This window comes from Gobius niger (genome assembly GCF_951799975.1).
Source record: "Gobius niger genome assembly, chromosome: 4".
Lineage (NCBI taxonomy): Eukaryota > Metazoa > Chordata > Actinopteri > Gobiiformes > Gobiidae > Gobius > Gobius niger.
In genome coordinates, this window is record NC_136855.1 from 40,809,281 (window position 1) to 40,836,764 (window position 27,484).

Below are 27,484 nucleotides of genomic sequence, written 5' to 3' on the forward strand. Positions count from 1 at the left end.
ACGCCCCCTCAGACTAACACCACGCCCCCTCAGACTAACACCACGCCCCTCAGACTAACACCACGCCCCCTCAGACTAACACCACGCCCCTCAGACTGACACCACGCCCCCTCAGACTGACACCACGCCCCTCAGACTAACACCACGCCCCCTCAGACTAACACCACGCCCCCTCAGACTAACACCACGCCCCCTCAGACTGACACCACACCCCCTCAGACTAACACCACGCCCCCTCAGACTAACACCACGCCCCTCAGACTGACACCACGCCCCCTCAGACTGACACCACGCCCCTCAGACTAACACCACGCCCCCTCAGACTAACACCACGCCCCCTCAGACTGACACCACACCCCCTCAGACTAACACCACGCCCCCTCAGACTAACACCACGCCCCCTCAGGCTAACACCACGCCCCTCAGACTAACACCACGCCCCCTCAGACTAACACCACGCCCCCTCAGACTAACACCACGCCCCTCAGACTAACACCACGCCCCTCAGACTAACACCACGCCCCCTCAGACTAACACCACGCCCCTCAGACTAACACCACGCCCCCTCAGACTAACACCACGCCCCTCAGACTAACACCACGCCCCCTCAGACTAACACCACGCCCCCTCAGACTAACACCACGCCCCCTCAGACTAACACCACGCCCCCTCAGACTAACACCACGCCCCCTCAGACTAACACCACGCCCCTCAGACTAACACCACGCCCCCTCAGACTAACACCACGCCCCCTCAGACTAACACCACGCCCCTCAGACTAACACCACGCCCCCTCAGACTAACACCACACCCCCTCAGACTAACACCACGCCCCCTCAGACTAACACCACGCCCCCTCAGACTAACACCACGCCCCCTCAGACTAACACCACGCCCCCTCAGACTCAAACACGCCCCCTCAGTCTAACACCACGCCCCCTCAGACTAACACCACGCCCCCTCAGACTAACACCACGCCCCCTCAGACTAACACCACGCCCCCTCACACTAACACCACGCCCCCTCAGACTAACACCACGCCCCCTCAGACTAACACCACGCCCCCTCAGACTAACACCACGCCCCTCAGACTAACACCACGCCCCTCAGACTAACACCACGCCCCCTCAGACTAACACCACGCCCCCTCAGACTCAAACACGCCCCCTCAGTCTAACACCACGCCCCCTCAGACTAACACCACGCCCCCTCAGACTCACACCACGCCCCCTCAGACTAACACCACGCCCCCTCAGACTAACACCACGCCCCCTCAGACTAACACCACGCCCCCTCAGACTAACACCACGCCCCCTCAGACTAACACCACGCCCCTCAGACTAACACCACGCCCCCTCAGACTAACACCACGCCCCCTCAGACTAACACCACGCCCCTCAGACTAACACCACGCCCCCTCAGACTAACACCACACCCCCTCAGACTAACACCACGCCCCCTCAGACTAACACCACGCCCCCTCAGACTAACACCACGCCCCCTCAGACTAACACCACGCCCCCTCAGACTCAAACACGCCCCCTCAGTCTAACACCACGCCCCCTCAGACTAACACCACGCCCCCTCAGACTAACACCACGCCCCCTCAGACTAACACCACGCCCCCTCACACTAACACCACGCCCCCTCAGACTAACACCACGCCCCCTCAGACTAACACCACGCCCCCTCAGACTAACACCACGCCCCTCAGACTAACACCACGCCCCTCAGACTAACACCACGCCCCCTCAGACTAACACCACGCCCCCTCAGACTCAAACACGCCCCCTCAGTCTAACACCACGCCCCCTCAGACTAACACCACGCCCCCTCAGACTCACACCACGCCCCCTCAGACTAACACCACGCCCCCTCAGACTAACACCACGCCCCCTCAGACTAACACCACGCCCCCTCAGACTAACACCACGCCCCCTCAGACTAACACCACGCCCCCTCAGACTAACACCACGCCCCCTCAGACTAACACCACGCCCCCTCAGACTAACACCACGCCCCTCAGACTAACACCACGCCCTCAGACTAACACCACGCCCCCTCAGACTAACACCACGCCCCCTCAGACTAACACCACGCCCCCTCAGACTAACACACGCCCCCTCAGACTAACACCACACCCCCTCAGACTAACACCACGCCCCTCAGACTAACACCACGCCCCCTCAGACTAACACCACGCCCCCTCAGACTAACACCACGCCCCTCAGACTGACACCACGCCCCTCAGACTAACACCACGCCCCCTCAGACTAACACCACGCCCCTCAGACTAACACCACGCCCCCTCAGACTAACACCACGGCCCCTCAGACTAACACCACGCCCCCTCAGACTAACACCACGCCCCCTCAGACTAACACCACGCCCCTCAGACTAACACCACGCCCCCTCAGACTAACACCACGCCCCCTCAGACTAACACCACGCCCCCTCAGACTAACACCACGCCCCCTCAGACTAACACCACGCCCCCTCAGACTAACACACGCCCCCTCAGACTAACACCACGCCCCCTCAGACTAACACACGCCCCCTCAGACTAACACCACGCCCCTCAGACTAACACCACGCCCCCTCAGACTAACACCACGCCCCTTCAGACTAACACCACGCCCCCTCAGACTAACACCACGCCCCCTCAGACTAACACCACGCCCCCTCAGACTAACACACGCCCCTCAGACTAACACCACGCCCCCTCAGACTAACACCACGCCCCCTCAGACTAACACCACGCCCCTCAGACTAACACCACGCCCCCTCAGACTAACACCACGCCCCCTCAGACTAACACCACGCCCCCTCAGACTAACACCACGCCCCCTCAGACTAACACCACGCCCCCTCAGACTAACACCACGCCCCCTCAGACTAACACCACGCCCCCTCAGACTAACACCACGCCCCCTCAGACTAACACCACGCCCCTCAGACTAACACCACGCCCCCTCAGACTAACACCACGCCCCCTCAGACTAACACCACGCCCCCTCAGACTAACACCACGCCCCCTCGGACTAACACCACGCCCCCTCAGACTAACACCACGCCCCTCAGACTAACACCACGCCCCCTCAGACTAACACCACGCCCCCTCAGACTGACACCACGCCCCCTCAGACTAACACCACGCCCCCTCAGACTAACACCACGCCCCCTCAGACTAACACCACGCCCCCTCAGACTAACACCACGCCCCCTCAGACTAACACCACGCCCCTCAGACTAACACCACGCCCCCTCAGACTAACACCACATCCCCTCAGACTAACACCACGCCCCCTCAGACTAACACCACGCCCCCTCAGACTAACACCACGCCCCTCAGACTAACACCACATCCCCTCAGACTAACACCACGCCCCCTCAGACTAACACCACATCCCCTCAGACTAACACCACGCCCCCTCAGACTAACACCACGCCCCCTCAGACTAACACCACTCCCCCTCAGACTAACACCACGCCCCCTCAGACTAACACCACGCCCCCTCAGACTAACACCAGGCCCCTCAGACTAACACCACGCCCCTTCAGACTAACAGACTAACACCACGCCCCCTCAGACTAACACCACGCCCCCTCAGACTAAAAAAACTAAAGAAAAGAAACGCAATAATATATAAGATGTCCAGATCGTGACATTTTTATCATCTTTTTCAGTTCTGTTCATCACAGAGCTGCCAAAATCACACATAATGTGTACTAGAGTGTCTAGTTTTGTATTTTAAAAAACACATTTTTCTGTTTTGGGCACTCAGTGTGTTAACATGCAGGTCATAGGATTTAATATTTCACATCATCATCAGACCGCTGTTGAAAAATGAGATTTTGCCGACCATAGCATTTAGCCGCTGTTAGAGCTACTTTAGCTGCTGTTAGCATAATATTTACACGTCGATCACCATCATGGTTCGTCTTCTAGCTGCTTCTTTCCTCTAGTATTTGCCTTGGCACCTCTGAAGGATTCCATAAACCCCACCAAAGGCAGCATTTGTCCACGTTTACAAAACTCTGCAGACCGTTCTGTTGATGCTTCAGAAACGCACTCGTGGAAACCCTGTCCTGTCCTGGGTAGAGTCGATGCGTGACAAGGCCAGCGGGTTATGTGGAACCGCGGCTTTAGAGTCTGACTATTTATGATGTTTTTTACTTCACCGTCTCATAAAGCTGAACCCGAAACGTGCACATACTTCCTGTGAACAATCGGGGAGTGTGGAAGGCTGATGACTCTTAATATTGCTATGGAAATAAAACTCGACAGGCAAGATATTCCTAATAACTGCACATCCATATGAACAGTCCGGGATGAGTGATACGAGACATATCAAAGTGCCCAGAAAAAGAGTGTCAGTTCATTTTCCCAGTGATAATATCGCCTTGAGACCCTCCTCTTGAGAACTCATTTTAAAGGTAATGTCTGAAAATGTGTCAAGGAAATAGGCTGCGAAATACGACAGGCTGATGGAATTTTACCACAGCGCCGCGGATGAAGAGCGAAGGGAAGAGATCGTTTAAACGGCCGACAACTTTGTGACTACAGGCAAACTTACATCTCACTGTCATTGTACAAGTCTGGAAGACGGGATAAAGAGCCGGGAAAATGAGCGATGACGGAATAAAATAGGGTTATAGAAGAATAAGGAACTCGCAGGATGGAAGCCATATTAGAGAAGTGTTAAACTAACTGACTAAACAATGTGTCGTATCAGCAACTATGCAGATGAGACTCAAAGACAAAGCGTTCTCAGTCGCCTTGAGTCTCTCTCTCTAAAACCAAACAAATCAGGTTCGAAATCTGGGAGTGATCCTGGACTCTTAAGGCGAGACACTTTAGGTGAAAGTATTGATGTTTCTCGCAGTGGTGGAAGTGGAGATTTGTATCTGTTTTCCTCCCTTTACATCTTAGTTTTCATGTCAGATATAAAAATGATGATGTTTATTTGATGATGTTTTGTCTGCGAGGTGGGGGCGACCCGGAAGTAGAAAGGCCGTCTTTCCCGCGGGTTTTCATTCATAAATATTGACAGATTTGACATCCACGTGTCCTGCTAAGGGGCCCCGTGAAGACGCTTTCACCCAAATATGGTGTTTTTCCTCCTACGAGACGCTGGAGCGGAAAAGTGGAAGAACGGGCCGAGCATGCGCACTCGCTACAAAACTTCAGGGCTGGTTTTCTCTGAATGAGAGAAGCCGCACTCGGGCAGAGCCTGAGCCCTTATAGAAGCTCCCACAGACTCCAAACTTTACAGGCTGAGACACAACAACATTTGGAAGGTTTTTTCAGAGGGATCTTTTAATATCTAATTCCTAGCCTGATTTATTCAGCTTTGAAACCAAAAAAACAGGCGGAATTTGAGTTTTTACAGATTTTTTCACTGATGATTGAAAATTATGTTGATGTTTTATTGATTTTATTTGTTTTTCTTATATTTTATGCTGCTTTAACCGTGAAGCACTTTGAATTGCCTCGTGTATGAATTGTGCTCTACAAATAAACTTGCCTTGCCTTATTAAAACTACATTACGCAGGTTAAAAACTTTCCAAACTCCGATGTCGATTCATACAGGACTAGAATCTCCTCAGAGTTTGCAGAATTACCTTCCAAAAGACTGACACGGCAGATTCGCACGGGAATAGAAACTCCTAAGACATCAGTGATATTGACTTTTTACCTGAGGTCCCTGTGTTTTTCTAATCCCGTGTGATTTCAAGACTGAAACTAAAGACCTGCCAAGAACAGCCCTGTTAAAAGGATCTCCAGCTGGTCACTTCTTACCGCCACATATTTCTTTTTGCCGAAGAAGCACATGCCGATGTTGTTCCACAGAGGGGGGCTCTCCGGCACGACGCTGGCCGCCACACGGTACTTGTTCATGGCCACGTCGAAGTCTCCGTGAGTCTGCATCATGCTGCCGGCAGCCAGGATGGCCTGTGTGCAGACAGACACCAGCACACAGTGTGTTTTAATGCTCACGCACGAGCGGCTCCTGATCCGGGTTACGCCTGATCAGCTCCTCATTTGGTTCTGCAATATCGATCTGTTTTTGTGCCGAATCCTGAGGCGCCATTAGCATTAAAAGCATGACTATTTTGTGGGAGTGTAACGGTCCAGAAATCACACACACCTCAGTGCAAGTACAATGTAAATAATAGGTTGGTGTAGAAATAAAATAGCCTAAATCAAGGGGAGGCAAAACACCAAAACACCCAAGGGCCGAACCTCAACATTGTGGCCGAAAGTAAAGAACTATTTTCTGCAAATGCCAATGTTTTGACCCTGTCATGACCCTCCATTACCCTCGGATGACGAGCCGAGGACCCAAAGAAAACTGTCATTTGTCATATATCGTATAAAACAGTGGTTCTCAACCTTTTGGAGCCGCGACCCCCATTATAACAGGTAAAGGTGTTCGTGACCCCCCGCCCGGGTCACACCGTGAGAAGTAGGAACATTAGCCGACATAATTAGCTTGTTGCACAATGTGGCTACGCTAGTTCCTCTGAGCTGAAGTTGTGGGCACTACTTCCTGTTTGTATTCTTTTCCATTAAGATTAGCTTAGACCCGTTCGAATCATGGTATTTCCTACAGTTCCTGGTAGACGATCACTTCCTGCAGGTGAACGAGTTGCTGTACAGAGTAAATATTTATGTTTATAAGGATCAGTGAGTTTGTCTTGAAGCTAAAGGCTTACATTAACTTCATGCATGAACCCCTTAACTCCCACCTGAACCGAGCACATTTTCTCCAGTTTGGCTTTACCCCAGTCCAAAAGCTTCTGGAAAAAAGCTGAGAACATAGCGACAGAACTGAGACGAAAACAATGGTGGAAATGTGACAAAAAAGTGACGCGAAATTTGATAAAAAATGACAAAAAAATGACCAAAAATGACACAAAAATGTCAAAAAAATGACCAAAAAATGACCAAAAAATGACAAAAAAATGACCAAAAATGTCAAAAAAATGACAAAAAAATGACAAAAAAATTACAAAAATGTGACAAAAAAGTGACGCGAAATTTGACAAAAAAATGACAAAAAATGACAAAAAATGACAAAAAAATGACCAAAAATGACCAAAAATGACCAAAAATGACAAAAAAATGACAAAAAATTGACAAAAAATGACCAAAAATGTCAAAAAAATGACAAAAAAATGACAAAAAATGACAAAAAATGAATAAAAATTACAACAAAATTTGACAAAAAAATTTGACAAAAAATTACAAAAATGTGACAAAAAAGTGACGCGAAATTTGACAAAAAATGACAAAAAAATGACAAAAAAACAACAAAAAAATGACAAAAAATTGACAAAAAATGACAAAAAATTACAAAAAAATTACAAAAAAATGACAAAAAATTACAAAAAAATGACCAAAAAAATTGACAAAAAAATTACAAAACAATTTTAAAAAAAAAGACAAAAAAGCTACAAAATGAGTTGAAAACCCCCCCAAAAAGATGGAAAAAAAATCTGCTGACGTGAGGAAAAAGATCCATTTAGATGAGTTTTGTAGGTCTTAGCTTTCAAATGAGGCGTTACACTGGCCTACAGGATTTGGGTAAAGCTGAACTGGAGATAATGCTCTCTGTTCAGGCGGGAGTTAAGAGGTTAAACATTTGAAATAGTGCGTTTATTCAGTTCTTTCATAGCATGTTAGCCTTTAGCTTCAAGACAAACTATCGATCCTTTATGATCTCAGGCGTCTCCTCTGAACTCATCAAGATTATTCCAGGAAAAGAACACAAACAGGAAGTACTGGCGCTCACGGCTTCAGGTCAGAGGAGCTAGCATAGCAATACCGTGCAACAAGCCAATTTAAAAAAAAACCAAAGGAATAAAAATGGCTGAAATAAAATTCATCAAACTACGAACAAATAATGGCACTCTGGTAAAATAGCAAACACAGGCTACAATAAAAAAAGATGTATATTTTAACTAAACTAGTCTGGCGACCCCCCAAATTTGTCTTGCGACCCCCAGGTTGAGAACCACTGGTATAAAATATAGTATTTTCCACACAGTTTTTGTTGAACAAGCCGTAGATTTCCCCAATAAGACTGAAATTATGATCAAAACAACCCAATAACATTCATTACACTGTTTAATTACCTAGATCAGTATAAACATCTCAGTTTGAGCTCAATAATCCAAACTTTAGCTGTTTTGACTAGTTAAGAAGTTGTTGGGCATTTGGTCCCAGATTATTTCACTTGTTCTGAGATGTTTCTGACTCGTTTCGATACATTTCGTCCTTATTTCAGGTAATTTTCTTTGCCAATGGGGAAAGAAAATTGGTCTTATCTCATAGGCAATTTTACTTTCTTATTTCAAGCGAGATTTACCCTAGAACTGGTCTGAAATGTCCTCAAACAAGCAAAGCAAACTCGGTCCGATCAGGAAAAGTGTCTAAATGAGTGAAAACCGCTCAAAACAAGAAACATTTCCTCAATTCAAGTCATTTAAGCCAATGCTTGATATTCACTTTTTGCAGTGTATAACAGACACAGTTAGTGTTTCTGCAATTTCAGATAGAAAATATTGAATAAAAGTTCCCTATAGACTCGCGACCCACTGGAAATGGTTCCTTGACCCACTTTTGGGTCCCGACCCACCAGTAGAGAATCACTGTTTAACATTATATATGATCAAGCGGGATGTTCTGACAGGACAGTAAAATACTGACACTACTTCTCGCATTTTTAGACTTACTTTAAAGAGGGGGTGTTCTGCTTTTGTCAGTCCCATAGCACCAGTCTATATCACACTACAATGCTGACAAACCTTCTGTTGGTCTGTAAATGCAGTAAATTAGAATAACTGCCTTGTATAAAATGTCTCTCTCAAAATGGCTGCAGTGAATGTCTTGAAATAGGCCTCTGTCTCTTTAAGAACCTCTGAGCCTTTAGACACGCCCCCTCCACACGCTGTCTGTGGCATCAGTGGGGAGGGGGTTCTGCTGAGGAGCAGTGGTTGGTTACTCGGCTGGTGACCAAAGCTCGGAGGCGTCTCCAGGAGGTGGGGGCGTTCCTAGGAGGACTCAGGCAAACCTATCCCTAAAATGGCCGCCATCAGAGTTTTTACAGATTACTCAGAAATACGTGAATGTGCCAAGGCAACACTTCAGCCATGTTTTTAATGAGGGAGTGACAGAATAACAGGATGGAAAGCTTGAAAAAGTCCATTTTGCATAATACCCCCCCCCTTTAAGGAAACACTGTTCTGGCGTCTTGGTATTTGTCAGTTGTAGCATCAACTTTCCCATTTTTCCAAACTTTATTGCAAAGGTCGTTGACATATATGACTTATAATTGAATTGATGCTGAACTGACACTTTACCATTTGGGTCACATTTTACATTACGGGCCGGTAAGTCCATGGTACTTACAGTGGTAATTACTGGTAATAACAGTGGTACTTATTGTGGCACTAAAAGTGGTAATTACTAGGAATTGGGGTTAGGGTTTGGGAGTCACAGAGTTACCCCTGTATCTCTTAGTAGTGAGAGATACAATGAAGGTTATACTTCTATTTACTATGGTACTTACTGGTAATTCAAGGATTCTACAGCAGCAATTCATAGGTAGTAAATGAGGTACTTCTAACTTCAAACAGAAGTAATTTCTAGGATTTTGTGACTATAAAACAACATTAAACAGCATATGGAAGAAGTACAACCTTCATTACTAAGAGTTACCACTGTTTCTAGAAGTACATACCTTGTAATTCTCACGATAGTATCCTTTAAGTACCACGATAAGTACCTAAAAGTACCCCTATTATTACTAGTATTTACCACTGTAAGTACCAAGGACTTACCGGCCCGTAATGTAAAGTGTTACCCAAATTTGTCTAATGTGGCATTTTCTTTGACTTGAAATGAATGAGTTAAAGTCACTGGAGGTAAATGCAGGTATAGGTGGTGTTTACATTTTGCTCTATATTGCTACAATCATTGATTTTGTTCTACTAAAACTAGGCTTTTGTAGCATGTTATTTGCATAGTTAGAATTAAATGCAAATGTATACCAAAAAAGAAAATAAAGTAACTAGTATTATTTGCAGTTTTGAGTCAGAGTTTGGCCCATGACCCACAGACGCTTTTTCATTTTGGCCTCAGAGACAAAAAGCCTGGGCCCCCCTGATGTAAATAATAGGTTGGTTTAGTAATAAAATAGCCTAAATGTTCATTATTAGGCAGTGTTTATAATCTCAGAGTAAAGTTGGTAATGTTTCTAACAAGCTGCTCAATAAAATGTGCCCCTGGGTTCACAAGGCAAATCCAATTGGAAAACAAAACCGTAGTGTTGTAAAGTGTTTGAGATCAAACATAAAAGAGGCGAAAACTCGCACCTTCGCTTTCATAAAACCACGGCCACTTTAGAAACTTTTAAAGGGTGTCATAGTGTTTGGGCCGACGTACATTTACAGAATCGACCTCTTCACCCCCACCTACACAAGCACTTTTCTCCAGTTATTATCCAGGCATTAGTTAACTCTGAAAGCTTCCGGAAAAAGGCGTCAAAATAGTGACGAAAAACAAAAAGACGCAAATGAGGAGGAGGAAAAAAAGCAGCAAAAATATGACGACAATGCAGCAACAACGCATGGAAACACAAGGAAAAGTCTCTGTTTTGGGGGTCGTAGCTTTCAAATGAGGCGTCACACTGGTCAACAACCACAAACCTGATGCTGCTCAAATAAAAGTGCAAAATGGTTAAAATTAAGATCGACACAGACATTTATATGGTTAGTCTGGTGTTATAAAAATTTAAAAGAAAAAAAAGTCAAACACAAGTTGAAAAAAAACGAAAAAAGTGGGAAAAACGAAAAAAATAATAATAATAATTGTGAAAAACTAGTGGAAAACAATAGGTGGCGTTCACGATTTAGAATGTGATGATGTCATAATGTCAGGTGGAGGGCGGGGCCAATACAACTCTATGGGAGAAATGCAGTTTTTGGAAGAAATCTCCAAAACGAAAATTGACAAATGTTTTTCCTCTTCAGTATTTGATCGTGATCGGATTCACAAACCTGTGATATTATTTTTTTTGTCTGAAAGTCCTTTCTATTGGACAACATCATGGTCATGTTTTCACATATTGTCACCACTTTTTGACATTTTTCAGAGATAATAATTGTACATTAGCTCATATGAGCCGACAGAGGAGATAATGGACTTTGTGCCAGTTTTTGTTTCATGTGGATTCCTCCAGTAATGACTGAGACATGAGCCAAAAAACAAAGACATAAAAATATGCATTTTGTCAGTTACCACCGTTACCATAGTTACCGTCAGTTGCTCCACCTCAATGTTAAACTATGGCTCTTTAGAATGTTGTGATGTCACGTGAACGCAGCCTATTGGGGTAAATTTTGGAAAAATGTGCATTTTTTTTTTTTTTAAAGGAAAAAATTAGAAAAAAACACGTAGAAAAATTGGGGGAAAGAATTTGGTGAAAAGAAAAACTTGGAAAGTGTTTTTTCTGCCCTTTTTGTGGAAAGTTTCTTGGTTGTTTCACCTCAAACAAATCAAGAAGACCGGCTGAAACGCCACATTTTTATCCCTTTTTTTGTTGTGTTTTCTTAGTTTTTGTTGTCGTGTTTCTTATCGTGTTTTTGTTGCTTTTTCTCTTCCTTTTTGGACGCTTTTTTGTCTTGCTGTCATCTGTTTTTCCATCTAATTTTTGTGGCTTTTTTCTTGCGTTTTCGTCACGTTTTTTTGTCGCTCTTTTTGGCTTTCATGTTGCTTTTCCATCCCTCTTCAGTCGTGTTCATGTCGCTTTATTATTGTGTTGTAGTAGCTTTTTTCCTCCTCGTTTTCGTCCCTATGATGAAGCTTTGTTCAAGAAGTTTATCGATCAGGATGAAGCCAAACTGGAGAAAATGTGCTCGGTTTAAGTGGGGGGTCAGAGGTTAAAGGGATGTTTCAGGATGTTTGACATAGGGCCTCATTTCCTCGTTATCCAGAGTGTTGCTGATTTATGGAGATATTTTTTCTTGTAATTCATGCAGTTCTTATGTTAGAAGAGCTACGTAGCGCTAGGCTAATGCAAGGCTAGTGCATGTCTATGGTATCAGCTAGCCTGCATTAAAAACAGTGCGACCCGCTCCACAGAGCACCTGAGGCCAGACTAACCATACAAATGTCTGTGACCATAGAGTCATTTTAACCATTTTGCATTTAAAATACCTTATATTTGAGCAGCATCAGCCTCGTGGTTGTAGAAGCCAGTGGTTCTCAACCTTTTGGAGCCGCGACCCCCATTATAACAGTTCATTAGGATCGTGACCCCCGCCCGGGTCTGACCATGGGAAAAACAGGGACATTAACCTATACAATTCTTAAAAAATAATGGCAAAAAAATAAAGAATCAAATTTAGAACATATAATAGCACCCTGGTAAACCCCTGGTATAAGTTACACAGCGGCGGAGTGATCTGCTGGAAAATAGTCCCTCAAATGCGATAATTCATGTGATGCAGGTCAGTTATATTCCAAACATGATTCTCTGGACACAGACATGTATATGATTAGTCTGGTGTTATAAGTGATTTGCCTCAGGTGCTCTGTGGAGCGGGTCACACTGTTTTTAATGCAGGCTAGCTGATACCATAGACATGCACTGGCCTCGCACTAGCCTAGCGCCACGTAGCTCTTCAACCATAAGAACTGCATGAATTACAAAAGAAAATATCTCCAGAAATTAGCAACACTCTGGATAACGAGGAAATGAGGCCCCAAAAATCCTGAAACATCCCTTTAATGTCATTACAAAATTGCTTTCTGGTGGTTTTGTAATCTTTAATCTCTCCTTTCTCCCTCGTTTCAGTTCTTTTCCCTTCGCTCCGTCGTGTGCGGCTCGTACCTTGTAGTTGCTGGGGTCAAACGTGAGGGCGTTACCGAGGTGCTCGAACGCCTTCTGGAATCGACCGAGCTGAAAAAAAACAACAGGAAACAACACCGTTATCGTAAAGTAAAGAGAACATCGGGTGTGTTGATCCACTCAGACTCAGAGTCGCCCACCTGCAGATACAGCAGCCCGAGCGTCGTCAGCAGCTCCGTGTTCTCCGGAGAAAACCTGCACAAGGACAGGCTTTAATTATCCATCGTCTCTCGTAATCGTCAAGAGCAAACGGCGGGTAAAAACTTCATAATCTTCCGGATCGCTGTGATTATTCCGAGGGTTTGATTGAGCAGAGGCGTGGAGAGGTAATGATGACCTGTGGGAGGACGTGTTTAAGGCGGCCTGACAGAAGACGCGGAAGAGGACGACGTGAAGCCCCGCCTCCCCGCGGCGCCTCTCGCTAAAAACAACGCCGGTATTTTTAGGCCACTTGATTAATTCATTAACCCCAACAGGAGGCCAAATAATGAAGAGCGAGTTAGACGTTCAGGCTCTTCTCGTATTCATAGACGCAAACAGAATTTAAATATTCAAAAACCTTGGGAGTTGTTTATGGGGAATGTAGGCCAATAAGACTAATGCCAAGAGGATTTTAAATCTTTAGCGATTCTAAAATGAAAACACGGACATGAGTACGGAAACGCTGAGCTGCCAGTGTGAGTGAAACATTTTTGACTGCGCGTTCTCGTTCTAACGTAATACCAAGTCGTTAGATCGTATTGCCAACTCGCTCTAACGTGTTGCCAATGTCGTGTGAACGACTTTTTAAGCCCAACGCAGACGATTGACGGTGTGGCAAAAGAGCCGCCTCCTGTGATCCAGACGCGGTGCCGCGGAGGTTTTTATCCAAATATATTTATTGAATTTACAGTTAAAATCACATTGGTCACTCACACTTTGTCCACTCATACCCTTAACTGCATTCATCCACTCACTCGTTCACTCTGTCACGCATACATGCACACTTGAGGAGAGAGGCGCAATCGAGACATTACATTATTTGAGAGAATACTCGGATATTGTATATATCCATCCATCCTGTACTGGCTCACGATCAGCAGAGGATCCAGTCCATAACAAGATGGATGAATATTGCTCGGCATCAAGGGAGCCCAGGAAGCAATCGCTGGATCACTTCCTGGGGACCCCTCAGCCGTTCACACGGAGGCACTAAAAAAGGAAAGTTTAAAAAATAAAAAATAAATAAATAAATAACTTCACCTTCATAACTATACAAAAGTAAAACAGTAAAAATTTGAAACCATCATACAGAGACAAATACGTGTAAACATGATAAGGAAACATTATAGTAAAAAAATAAATAAAAAAAAATAAAAAAAAAATTAAAAAAAAGAATTATATGTAGAAAAATAGATATTAGAGAGAGGAAAAAAATATACATATATATATATATATATATAAAAAAAATAAAAATAATAAAATAAAATAAAAATGCCAACAAGTTAGGATTCAATAAACCGCAGGGTTTTTTGACCTGCTGCAGAGGCACAGACGGGTCTCGGCTGTGACAAACAGGGAGACGCCGTACACTTTGTTTAAGGGGATGATGGAAGCAGCGGAGACAGAACCATCATCAGGGCTCAGGTGGAGCATGTTAAACTCGCCAGCCCCCTGTTAACCTGCAAAAGAGAGACACGATTTCTCTCTCTCTCTCTCTCGCAACACGGACATACGTGTCTTATTTTATTCATGATAAATGTATAAATCACGCGTTTAAAGCACCACATGGTTTGAGGAAAAGCCTCTGAACTGAAGTGCCCTGAGATGATGTGCCGCTGCGCTCTGGTGTGCGTTGGGCTTTTGGCAACTCGTTAGAACGACATTGGCAACTCGCTAGAACGAGTTGGTAATACGTTTGAACGACTTAGTATTATGTTGGAACGAGAAAAAGTTTCAATCACACTGGCAGCAGTGAGTTGCCGTACATGAGGAAACAACAAACTCTCACTCGTTTCAGGTCACAGATTCTGACGTGACAAGGACACAAATAACAAATAAATACAAGTGAACATCACACTGCAGGACTGCATGGGCCCGGGACGCTCCTTCAGCCACAAAACACATCAGGTCATTTTAAACTATAAAGATTATGGACCAGACGCCGATCCGCACAATCACTGCAATATCCTCCAGGAGAGGTGCATTTAGGAAAGAGCCTATGGAAGAACTTAACAAAATGCGGTCAGAAAAAGAGACAAGACCCAAAGCAGGAGCAGATTTCTCCAACGCAGAGTGTTAAAGGAGCTTATAAAGAAACCTCCATCCTTTTTCTTATCTTAAAATCACATTCTTAACAAACATGCTCGGTCTTTTGCACCTTCCATTGTCGTCACTGGAGTTCACGGCGGTTTAGTTCTTCACGAGCACCAATCTGAAAGTCCTTTGTAACTAAATAATATGTGAAATTGGTGGTTCCAGTTCTAAATGAGGATAACGCAGATGAAGAAAGGTGTTTGACTCGAGCCTGGAGCTTATTTTGCAGCGATTCGGCTCGCTGACGATCAGCGCTAATGAGGGCGCGACACAACAGACGGGGAAAGACGGTGACATTTTGAGGAGGAAAGCGCCGGCGTGAGCTGCATTTAAAACGAGAGGTTTATCCAGCGAGTCCGAGCACCTTCCAAATCCCTCCCATTTCAACATCGTTACTTCAGGTAAGAATGTTAAACAGCAGCTGGACAACATGATCCATCAACTAAACATCGAACAGTCACATACTCCATGTAGGAAGAGAGTGGAGCTGGAAAATACAATGTCTTCAAGATTAGAGGCCGACCGAGATGGGTTTTTCTCAAGCCAATGAACTGAAGTGAAATAAATGACGATCATAAACATCTGGACTAGGGATGGGACGAAAAAACGATTTGCGCACAAGAAATGCGAGTGCATCGGCAGAGAAGCCACAGATCGAAGATGCATCGGATTTTACACGCTCATATCTGTTTAATCTAGATACGTCCATCCATCCATTTTCTTCCGCTTTATCCGGGGCCGGGTCGCGGGGGCAGCAGTCTCAGCAAAGATGCCCAAACTTCCCGATCCACACACACCTCCTCCAGCTGTTCTGACCCCGAGGCGACACCAGGCCAGCTCGGAGACATAGTCCCACCACCGTGTCCTGGGTCTTCCACGAGGCCTTGTCCCACAAGGACATGCCTGGAACACCTCCCGCGGGAGGCGACCAGGAGGCATCCGAAACAGATGCCCGAGCCACCTCAGCTGGCTCCTTTCGACGTGAAGGAGCAGCGACTCTACTCCGAGCTCCTCCCGGGTAACTGAGTTCCTCACCCGATCTCGGAGGGTGCGCCCAGCCACCCTGCGAAGGAAACTCATTTCGGCCGCTTGTATTCGCGATCTTGTCCTTTCGGTCATGACCCAAATCTCATGACCACAGGTGAGGGCGGGAACGTAGATCGATCGGTAAATCGAGAGCTTTGCCCCGACTCAGCTCCCTCTTCACCACGACAGACCGATACAGCGACCGCATCACTGCTGACGCCGCACCGATCCGTCTGTCCATCTCACGCTCCATCCGTCCCTCACTGAGAACAAGACCCCGAGATACTTGAACTCCTCCACTTGAGGCAAGGACTCCCCACCGACCCGAAGAGGGGAAGCCACCTTTTTCCGGTAATCTAGATACGTTACAGATGTAAAGCCCCTTGGGCCACTGCGCGCCTCATCTGCGTGCACATGATGCTCCTCCTACGAGGAGCGCGTATATACAAATATACTTCGCATGAAAACACTTCACGTAACTTTATTTAAATAGGGAACACGTGGAAGAGCTTGGTAGCTTCTATCGTGAGCTTTTTTGGAGCTATGTGACATGTGGGAGAGTCTGCGTATGTGTGAGCGCACGGACAAAGACCAGACGGGGATATATTAACTCGACTAAGGTTAGGTAAGAACATATCTCAGTATGTAAAAACGGTGGCCTATTCCTTTAAAGACTTCAATCCAGAACCAGGCTGTTTAAATGCACACGCCATAAGAAGAGATTGAGAACACGCGTGTTTCAGAACATGTAACTAGTCATTTGCCTCTTCACATAACGTTAGTGTCCGTCCAGAAAGGAGAGAGTTTCATAAAACACTAATTATCTCTGAATCTAGAAAAAAAAATCCATGATTTTGATCAAAACCTGTCTCTGTTTACCTCAGGAACCGAGGCACGTGGAATTAAACTGTTTTCACCTACGGAGAGCTTAGAGTCTCAGCTTTCAAACGAGCCATAGTGTCCATAGCTATAACATAGAATACGCTGTGGTGCTACAAATATCATGAAAAATGGTCTGGATTGTTGGCACTCAATGTGTTAAAGACAGAAATCTGCAGATTCCAAAACAAAAGCAGTTTGACTCCACATAAAATATGTAAAACAGGTGAACTTGCGATGTTTCCGAGTTCCCCTGAGGCCGAGGAAGGTGTGGCAGTGATGCAAATGAAGTGATGCAAAATACAAAACACCCAAATATCGGCCCAATATATCAAGAGAATATCAGAATGGAAGACGTGGACATTTCCAATATCGAGTTCGTCTCCAATGTCAAGAAATGTGGGCGAAATTTGGAAGAAGAACAAAAAAAAGACGAGAAAAAGAAGGAAAACATGGGGAAAGAAAAAAAATGTTAAAAAAAATGGGAAGAAATAGGGGAAAAACATTCAGGGAAAAAATAGGGGATAGAATTGGGCAAAAACTGAATAAAAAATGGGGAGAAAATCTTTAGAAACGGCGGCTCAGGTTAAGGGTGCGTCTCCTTTACTCACTCCACCGCTCGCTTGTACACGTCGATGGCCTTGTCGGTTTCTCCGGCCTGCAGGAGCACCTTCCCCAGCATCATGAAGCTCCGGTCGTGCTTGTTCAGCTGCAGGGCCGAGTTCAGATGTTCTTCAGCCTGACGACCCAAACCAGAGTCAGAATCCAGGAGATCCAGGAGGTCCAGGGGGGGGGGAGGGTTTGTTCTGTACTCACATGCTTCAGGTCTTTGATGAAGAAGTAACACACGCCAAGGTTATGGCTGATCTCCTGGAAAACAGACAATAGAAAGACCTTGAACTAGACGTGAACTTTTCTCCAGACCTCTTCAAGGACGGGGCACATGTGGTAGAAACATAGACCTGCTGATTAAAGCCAACTGTGTTTTATGTATTTGTTGTTTAACTAGGACCAGTGAGAGTCCACTCTAGGACACTCTAATGCTCTGGCCGAGTTCGATTGTCCCGTCATGTCCTGGGATTGTTGTCTGAGCGAGCGAGTGACAGCGGCTCTTCTCTTTTTCTCAGAACAAAATGCTTAAATTCAAACTAAATACAAAGTGCAGACAGGTTGGTTTCACGTTGGCCCAGTGTTGTTTTTAAAGCAGCACTAAGTACCGTGTTTACCTTAATAAACCCTCCCCGTAGTCCCTGTGGGGGTAATACAAGTGTTTCTGGGATGATTGGAGGGTCTTTCATCTCCCCCTGGTGTCTCTGGCCAGAAAACCATGTTTGCAACTTGACTGCCACCGGTGCGGAGAAAGCAATACACACTAATGGAATCATGAAGAACAGGCTAACATGCTAACGGGCAAAGCTAACTGCGGCTAACGTCACTTTAAACAGTATTTACAGCCAAGTTTGAGTGAAAAAAAATATTTCCGTTGTATAATTGGATGCACAGTAACCCTCTGTCCCTTCGCCTTTCCTGTCAGCGTAGTATTTACTCTCCAAGACAATGAATGAATTAAAAAATCGTAACTTGCTACTACACCTGCAGTTGCGCTTATGGCCTCTAGGGGGAAGAGTTACTTAGTACTGCTTTAACAGCACGAAACTAAAAAGGTCAAGCTTTAGTCTGCTTCATTATAAAAAGTAATACATTACTCCGATAAGTATTGGAAATAGGGATAAATAATAATGATCTCTTGCCTTTATATTTTTCGACAAACAGATTACACCACAATAGGCGCTGGCCAATGGCTGCTCTGCTTTGTGACGACGACACTAGAGGCCGCCATTGCTGTAGTACCTCCATATCGCCGCTAGTCTCCCATTGGAAAACATTGGACTTTAGACACGTTAAAAACGTTAAACTTTCTACAGCTCGATTTTCCTCCTGTGAAACCGCTGGGTTAGTTACAGTTAAAGAAACCAGGCTGGTTTTCATGAGAAAAATGTCCGAAATCTCGTGATGAGGGTCGGACTGTTAGCATTGGAGCCGCGCGAGCTACACGTCACGCAAGGGCGGAGTCTACAGTGAAGACCCCGCCCTTATGCCCTTTTTAGGAACATGCTTCGTCAGAGCTGGGGAGGAGGAGTCTGTAAATCCTCCATGAATTCCCCCTCTAACGTAGTTATTCTGTCAAACGGGGAGAAGTGCGTAATGACGATCTATTAATAATCTGTCTATGGCACAGGCAGAAGTGTCGCTGTGAACAGGACGTTTCCCAAACGAGCCCTGTACATCTGTACATCAACCTGCTTTCTAAGTTGATACGCTACAGCAGGGGTAGGCAACGTCAGGCCCGGGGGCCAAATCCGGCCCTACACACAGAACCTCTGGCCCTCCAAAATGATTTTGAGAAATATTTTCATGCAAATATGAGATCAAATTCTGAAAATGCGAGAAATAGTGTCAGTATTTAAAAACATTCCTGGCAGAGCACCGCACTTACTCATATATAATGTAAAACATGATTTTCAACTTGTGGGTTGGGACCAGAAAGTGGATTGCGGAACCATTTTCTGTGGGTCGCGAGCCTATAGGAAATGTTCTAAATTTTCTATTGTAAACTGCATGGAATCACTTAAAATGCATGTTATTGGGCTGTTTTTTTAGACGATATATGACAATTTACAGTTTTATTTGGGTCGCAGCTTGTCACCATTGGGTCATGGTGGGTCCCAAAGCCATGACTTGAGAAACACTAATGTAAAACATTGGCACTTGCAGAAAAAAGTTCTTTACTTTAGGATAAAATGGTGAGACTCGGCCCTTGGTGTTTTGGCAATAATTAAAGTCGGCCCTCAACAACACAAACTTGCCTATCCCTGCGCTACAGTATTTAAAGCAGCACTAAGTAACGTGTTTACCTTAATAAATCCTTCCCGTCCCTCTGGGGGTAAAACAAGTGTTTATGGGATGATGACTTTGTATTTTATTGCACTGACTTTGAATGTTTTATTGTCTTAGGGAGACTTTTTACAACTGTCCAGGGACTACGGATGAAAAATAGCCTTTTGCCTAATTCTGGTACATTTACAGAAATGTTGATTAATGTACAGTGTCCCCGTCAAATAAATAAATAAATGATTGGGGGGTCTTTCTTCTCCCCCTGGTGTCTCTGGCCAAAAAACCACAATTGCAACTTGACTGCCACCTTGTCGGAGCAGCAATACACACTAATAGAATCACAAAGAAGCTATCAGGCTAACGGGCAAAGCTAACTGCGGGCTAGCGCCACTTTAAACAGCATACAGCTCTCTCCCTTCGCCTTTCCTGTCAGCGTAGGATTTACTCTCACGGACAGTTAATAAGTAAAAAAATCGCAACATGTTACAACACCTGCAGTTGCGCTTATGGCCTCTAGGGGCATGAGTTACTTAGTACTGATTTAAAACTGTCCCGAGAAAACAGTCTGTGTGATATCGCTGTCAGACGCTCCATATCGTCTTCATTGACAAAAAGCAACACTGTGTTGGTAATGGTTTGGTCCTGCTCATGGAAACTACATCACGCACATTGAGTGAAGTTGAAACACTGAAATCAACTGATGGCGAGTTAAATGTGTCTGTCCTTATTCAGCCTCACTGCATTGCCTTTGAAGCAACAAAACGGATCCAAATCGCAAAAGTCCCGGATATAGATACAGACGGCATCTCGTCATAGAAGGGGGCGTGGCTTCGCCGAGGGGGAAAATAGAATCTTTTGGGAAACACAGTTTTCTCTTTTCAGCCATTTTCTGGTGGAATATGAACTTATTTATCACATACAAATAAAGTCAAGTCTAAATCGGGCCCATGTGGATATTTTGTCACAGCAGATTGTTCTGTAGAAGTGAAAAAACGGCAGTTGTAGCTAGCGCTAGCTAACCATGTATAACCGTTACATGTAGCATCATGTTAGCATTCTCCGTTATTCATGTATTTATGGGCTGTTGAACCACTTTGCTCTTCCCCATGTCTTTGTATCTTTATTTAGTAGAAACTATATTCATTAGGGATGCACCGATACCACTTTTTCTAAAACCGATACAAGTACGAGTACTTGGATTTAAGTACTCGCCGATACCGATACGAGTACAAGGCATTTTCTTCAACATTCTTACTTTTTTCACAGCAGATTGGTTTGTAATTAGTAAATTTACTCATTTACATTACAAGTAGGCTACACATTTAAGAGCAGTTATATTAGAATTGTGCTGATGCCATTTTTTATTTTCATTCAATATAATTTTTATTTTTATGTCTCTGTCCATCATAGACAGAAAAGCCCATGTCCTAAAGCTCCCAATGTCTGAGCTTTATTCATTTATGTGCTTTTATTTAACAATAGTATTGAGATGTTACTTAAATGGTCTCTTTTCGCCTTTACTGCAGCTCCGTGTGGATTTTCTCGTGTGTTTTGTAGCAACTTAGCGAGAAGCTACAGCGTTTTCATTGTTCTGCTGCAGCTCATTTTGGCTCAATATAAACATGCTGTATGTCTTTAATCTGGATTTTCTGAGGACTTTTTAGTCGCTGGGTTAGTTTTTCAGAAGAATAAACCCCTGGTCATAAAACGGCGTCAGAATGGCCAAAACTGCGCTAGCCGCGAGTTAGCAACGTTAGCCTGTATGTTGTAAACACTGCAGACGCTGCAGCGCTAACAACATTAAGCTCTGGTTAAATCCAGCTCAGACTCTGGTTTAGAGAGCGCAGTCTGTAATAAAGTCAGCTCTATGTGGATTATTGTATTTCCACTAAAAAATTCTCCAGTTTGTTGCTATTTTCTCTCCTCAGCTGAGAGCTGCGCCTCGTAGCTGCGCTGGCCGCACGTCAAATGGTATCGGTTCCTGGTATCGGGACCTCATGAATGAGTACGAGTATGAGTACAAGCATGTGGTATCGGCCCGATACCCGATACTGGTATCGGTATCGGTGCATCCCTAATATTCATAATTCAGCGTTTGTTAAAAGTAGTTTTTGAATAATAAGAGAAAGTTTTGATTTTTTCAAAATTGTTTTCCCCTTTAACTGTTTTCAAAAATGACCATATATGGGCGACTCCAGAGATGCGTCTGTATCTATAGATTATTCAAAAACTACTTTAACAAATGCTAAATTATGAATATAGTTTATACTAAATAAAGATACAAAGACATGGGGAGGAGCAAAGTGGTTCAACACCCCATAAATACATGAATAACAGAGAATGCTAACATGATGCTACATGTTAGCATTGGGCTAATGCTAACGGTTAGCTAGCACTTGCAACAACTGCCGTTTTTTCGCTTCTACTGAACAATCTGCTGTGAGAAAATATCCATATGGGCCCGATTTACACTTGACTTTATTTGTATGTGATAAATAAGTTCATATTCCACCAGAAAATGGCTAAAAAGAGTGAAAATTATGTTTCTCTAAAGATTCTATTTTCCCCCCGGCGAAGCCACGCCCCTTTCTATGACGAGATGCGTCTGTATCTATTGCACTTTTCTGTTTTCCCAAAGCCGCCTCGTGCCGTCATACATTTTTCTGTAAAGCGTCTTTGAGTGTCTTGAAAAGCGCTATACAAATAAAATGTATTATTATTATTATTATTATTATTATTATTTGTGTCCTTCCCCTCCTCGGCTGATTTGTGCAAATGCAGGACTAATATTTCCACATAACGACTGAACTCATTAAAACACGGCTGATTTTCTTTGCTAATCAGCCTGACAAACATGGCATTTATTAATCTTCCCCCCAAACCGGTTGAATTTGCACACGCACATAGGAGCGCGGCACATCATCCGTAATGTGAGAGGGTTCGTACCAAAGAAAGGAACGGCGGCGCTCCCCCCCCAGAGACCATCTGTAAATCTGTGAAAACTCTGCATTCTCGACGAGCCTCCGTCATCAAACGGCCGTGCGTGTACGTGCGAGAGTAATCAAACGTTTGTTACCCAGTCTCTGTCGTTCAGCTTGGCCGCTTCGTGGTAGAACTCGATGGCTGCTTTGTGCTTTCCCAGGAGAAATCTGAGCAGAGAGCAAAACAAACTTTACTTTTTTTTAATAGCGCGGCCCAGTGAAGGAATACAATATCAGAAAAAAAAAATCCACATCACAATTATCGAGCAAAAAGAAGTCGCAACCAAAAGAAAACTCAGGCGCTCTGATATTTGGCTGTGGGGCCTTTGGCTTTGATCACAGCGTGGATTCGCTTTGGCTTTGAAAAAAGATCCAGGGTTGCGTTCGTCTGTCACTGAGATCAGCCCACAGATCCTCAGTGGTGAAGATCTGGACTCTGTGGTGGACGAGCCGGCTTACGCTCCCTGAGCCGCTCTTTCACAACACGAGCCGCGTGAATCCTGACATTGTCATCCCGGAATACGCCTGAATATCGAGGCAGAAGAAATCCGCTGATGGAATAACCTGGTCATTCAGGATGTCCAGGTCGTCGGCTCATCTTATTCTTTGGGCTCATAGTGTGGCTGAACCTAAACCAGACCGACCGCAGATCAGGAGATCACTTTAACCTTTACCTTTAACCTTTACCTTTAACCTTTACCTTTAACAATAAAAGTCTTTAGGTCCAGGCTTTAAAGCAGTACTAAGTAACGTGTTTACCTTAATAAACCCTCCCCGTAGTCCCTGTGGGGGTGATACAAGTGTTTATGGGATGATTGGAGGGTCTTTCATCGCCCCCTGGTGTCTCTGGCCAGAAAACCATGTTTGCAACTTGACTGCCACCGGTCCGCAGAAAGCAATACACACTAATGTAATCACGAAGAAGAAGCTAACAGGCTAACGGGCAAAGCTAACTGCGGGCTAACGTCACTTTAAACAGTATTTACAGCCAAGTTTGAGTGAAAAAAAAAATTTCTATTGTATAATTGGATGCACAGTAACCGTCTGTCCCTTCGCCTTTCCTGTCAGCGTAGGATTTACTCTCCAAGACAATTAATAAGTTAAAAAAATCGTAACTTGCTACTACACCTGCAGTTGCGCTTATGGCCTCTAGGGGGAAGAGTTACTTAGCACTGCTTTAAACTTGTTTTTGAAATGTGTTGAATGAACAGGAACCGGTTTTACCGTTTTTTTCTTTTGAGATATGTTCTTACATGAGCTTTAGGGCTGCAACTAACGATTATTTGTAATCGATTAATCCATCGATTATTTTTACGATTAATCGATTAATCCCTTGGCTGTGAATGGTGTAGGAAAATTTTATTTTTTCAAAAAAAGTGAAGTAAATGTTTGCTCTTGGCACTAATTCTGCTTCTGATTGGACGAGACACAGACAGATATTCATAAAATGTACAATGTACAAAACACTACAGACTCTAACTATAAAAACAAAGTAGGTTTTTATCACAAATACTAAATTTTCATGAAACAGAAAACCGATTATTAAAGCAGTACTAAGTAACTCTTCCCCCTAGAGGCCATAAGCACAACTGCAGGTGTAGTAGCAAGTTACGATTTTTTAATTTATTAATGGTCTTGGAGAGTAAATCCTACGCTGACAGGAAAGGCGAAGGGACAGAGGGTTACTGTGCATCCAGTTATACAATGGAAATATTTTTTTTCACTCAAACTTGGCTGTAAATACTGTTTAAAGTGACGTTAGCCCGCAGCTAGCTTTGCCCGTTAGCATGTTAGCTTCTTCTTCGTGATTCCATTAGTGTGTATTGGTGACTCCGGTCCGGTGGCAGTCAAGTTGCAAACATGGTTTTCTGGCCAGAGACACCAGGGGGCGATGAAAGACCCTCCAATCATCCCATAAACACTTGTATCACCCCCACAGGGACTACGGGGAGGATTTATTAAAGTAAACTAAATAGTTGTCGACTATTTCAATCATCAATTAGTTGTCGATTAATCGATTAGTTGTTTCAGCCCTAATGAGCTTAGACGAGTTGATGTGTACCTGTCTGGTCTTGTGTGTGTGTGTAATTTTCACCATTTTTCATTTAAAAGACCTTATATTTGAGCAGCATCAGCTTCGTGGTTGTATAAGCTACGCGGCGGCGGAGTGATCTGCTAGAAAATAGTCCCTCAAAATGCGATCATTCATGTGATGCAGGTCAGTTATATTCCAAACATGATTCTATGGACACAGACATTTATATGGTTAGTCTGGTGTTATAAGTGATTTGCCTCAGGTGCTCTGTGGAGCGGGTCACACTGTTTTTAATGCAGGCTAGCTGATACCATAGACATGCACTAGCCTCGCACTAGCCTAGCGCCACGGAACTCTTCAAATATAAGTACTGCATGAATTACAAAAAAAAATATCTCCAGAAATCAGCAACACTCTGGATAACTAGGAAACAAGGCCCTATGTCAAAAATCCTGAAATATCCCTTTAAGTAAGTGCCTTTGACTGAGCAACTTTAATTTTATAGGAGGAATATTTGTCCAGTAGTATCTGTATGTTTGTTTAAGTAATGAAATCAAGAACAACACTGTCTTTAAGTTCATATCAGACTAAATCTATACCAGTTTTCCTACATCCCACAACTTTACATTCTCTGACTTAAAGAGGATGTGTGTAAGGTCAGCTGAGGCTCCCGGCTGGGCCCTTATCTCCGGCTGAACACTTCCTCTCTCTATGAAGTCTCACGCGGCGAGGGGAGGCGGCGAGGGGAGGCGGCGAGGGGGAGGCGGCGAGGGGAGGCGGCGAGGAGAGAGGCGGCGGCGAGAGGCGGAGAGGAGACTCACAGAGATCGGGCCACTTGCTTGAGGTTGTCAGCGCTGCCCGGATTAAGGATGGCGCAGCTCTGAAACAGCTCCAGGGACGGCTGGATCTGGCCCTCCAGACGTAAGATTAGCGCTGCAGAGAGGGAGAGGGGGGGGTGAGAGGAGAGAGGACGCACTTTCACCCCGCGATACACTGGGGACTTCAAATCAAGGGGGAAAAGTGGAGGAAAATTCCCGCCACTTTTGCAGTTTTTTCACTCTTCATTAACAATCTAAAAAATGACAGCTCTGTTGAAAAAGGACTCAATCTAAAATATAACAATGGAGAGGGTTCAGTGTTCCCACAGAACGCTCCTCGGGTCAGTTTGGCAGACTGTACCTTGCACGTAGATGGCATATTCACACATCCCGTTGGTTTCCTGTAGTTGCTCTTTAATGATGGTCTGCACAGAGAGAAAACATCACCAGTGTTACTCTGAATATTCATTTGTTTGTTGGTTTATTCGGCCGTGACGGTGCATGTTAATGAACACACACAGGCTCATTTCCATCTGTCGGCCTCCACTCACACTGTCAAACACTCTCTCACTCACCCTGGCCTGTTGTACATGTTTTTAGCGGTAGGGGAAGCCGGAGTACCCGGAGGAAACCTACGCAGACACGGGGAGAACATGCGAACTCCACACAGAAAGGCCCCGTCCAGGTGTGAAGCATGAGCGCTAGGGTTGTTCCGATGTGCGATATCATCGTCCATCGTGATGAATGAGCAACATCACGATGGACGAGCCACCACCGTGATGCCACGCCCCCTCCTCATAAATATAACTAATATGCACGCTAGTTTCAGTACCTGCCAGAAGCCATGATGTGTTCGCCGTAATTATTAAAGCAGTACTAAGTCACTTATTTACCTTAATAAACCCTCCCCGTCGTCCCTGTGGGGGTGATACAAGTGTTTATGGGATGATTGGAGGGTCTTTCAGCGCCCCCTGGTGTCTCTGGCCAGAAAACCATGTTTGTAACTTGACTGCCACCGGTGCGGAGAAAGCAATACACACTAATGTAATCACGAAGAAGAAGCTAACATGCTAACGGGCAAAGCTAACTGCGGGCTAACGTCACTTTAAACAGTATTTACAGCCAAGTTTGAGTGAAAACAAATATTTCCATTGTATAATTGGATGCACAGTAACCCTCTGTCCCTTCACCTTTCCTGTCGGCGTAGTATTTACTCTCCAAGACAATTAATAAATTAAAAAATCGTAACTTGCTACTACACCTGCAGTTGCGCTTATGGCCTTTAGGGGGAAGAGTTACTTAGTACTGCTTTAAAGTAAAGACGCAGCTGCTCTGTTTCTGACGCGCGGGGCTCTCTCTCTCTCTCTGCAGCTCAGAGTTTAACAGCGTGTGGTTTTGCTTTGCTTTGCTTCGCACGGAAACTAAACCGTTTTAAAATGACGAGATAGCTCTCACATCGGAGCTAGCTGAGCGCGCGGATTATTCTCCCGAAGAACCGAGAGAGAAAGAGGCGGTGCAGGAGGTACGAGGTTACGAGCTCACGGACCGGGCGGCGCGTGGAGCGGCTTCAAAAACGTGGCTACGACGCAAACTTCTAAATATTGTCCCGTTGACCCACTGTTTCTTAAACATTA

General features: G+C 44.7%; 1 protein-coding gene across 1 annotated transcript in view; it reads right to left on the reverse strand.

The window, feature by feature from the left end:
- Window positions 1–27,484, reverse strand: part of bbs4 (Bardet-Biedl syndrome 4) — a 69,113-nt gene that overhangs the window by 19,757 nt on the left and 21,872 nt on the right. Inside the window, exons 4-11 of the mRNA XM_079554716.1 lie at window positions 26,212–26,275; window positions 25,854–25,965; window positions 23,093–23,165; window positions 17,938–17,991; window positions 17,733–17,860; window positions 13,062–13,116; window positions 12,904–12,972; window positions 5,805–5,957 (exon numbers count right to left, since the gene is read on the reverse strand). Of these exons, the coding sequence (XP_079410842.1) occupies window positions 5,805–5,957; window positions 12,904–12,972; window positions 13,062–13,116; window positions 17,733–17,860; window positions 17,938–17,991; window positions 23,093–23,165; window positions 25,854–25,965; window positions 26,212–26,275 (708 nt within the window). The remainder of the gene's footprint in view (window positions 1–5,804; window positions 5,958–12,903; window positions 12,973–13,061; window positions 13,117–17,732; window positions 17,861–17,937; window positions 17,992–23,092; window positions 23,166–25,853; window positions 25,966–26,211; window positions 26,276–27,484) is intronic.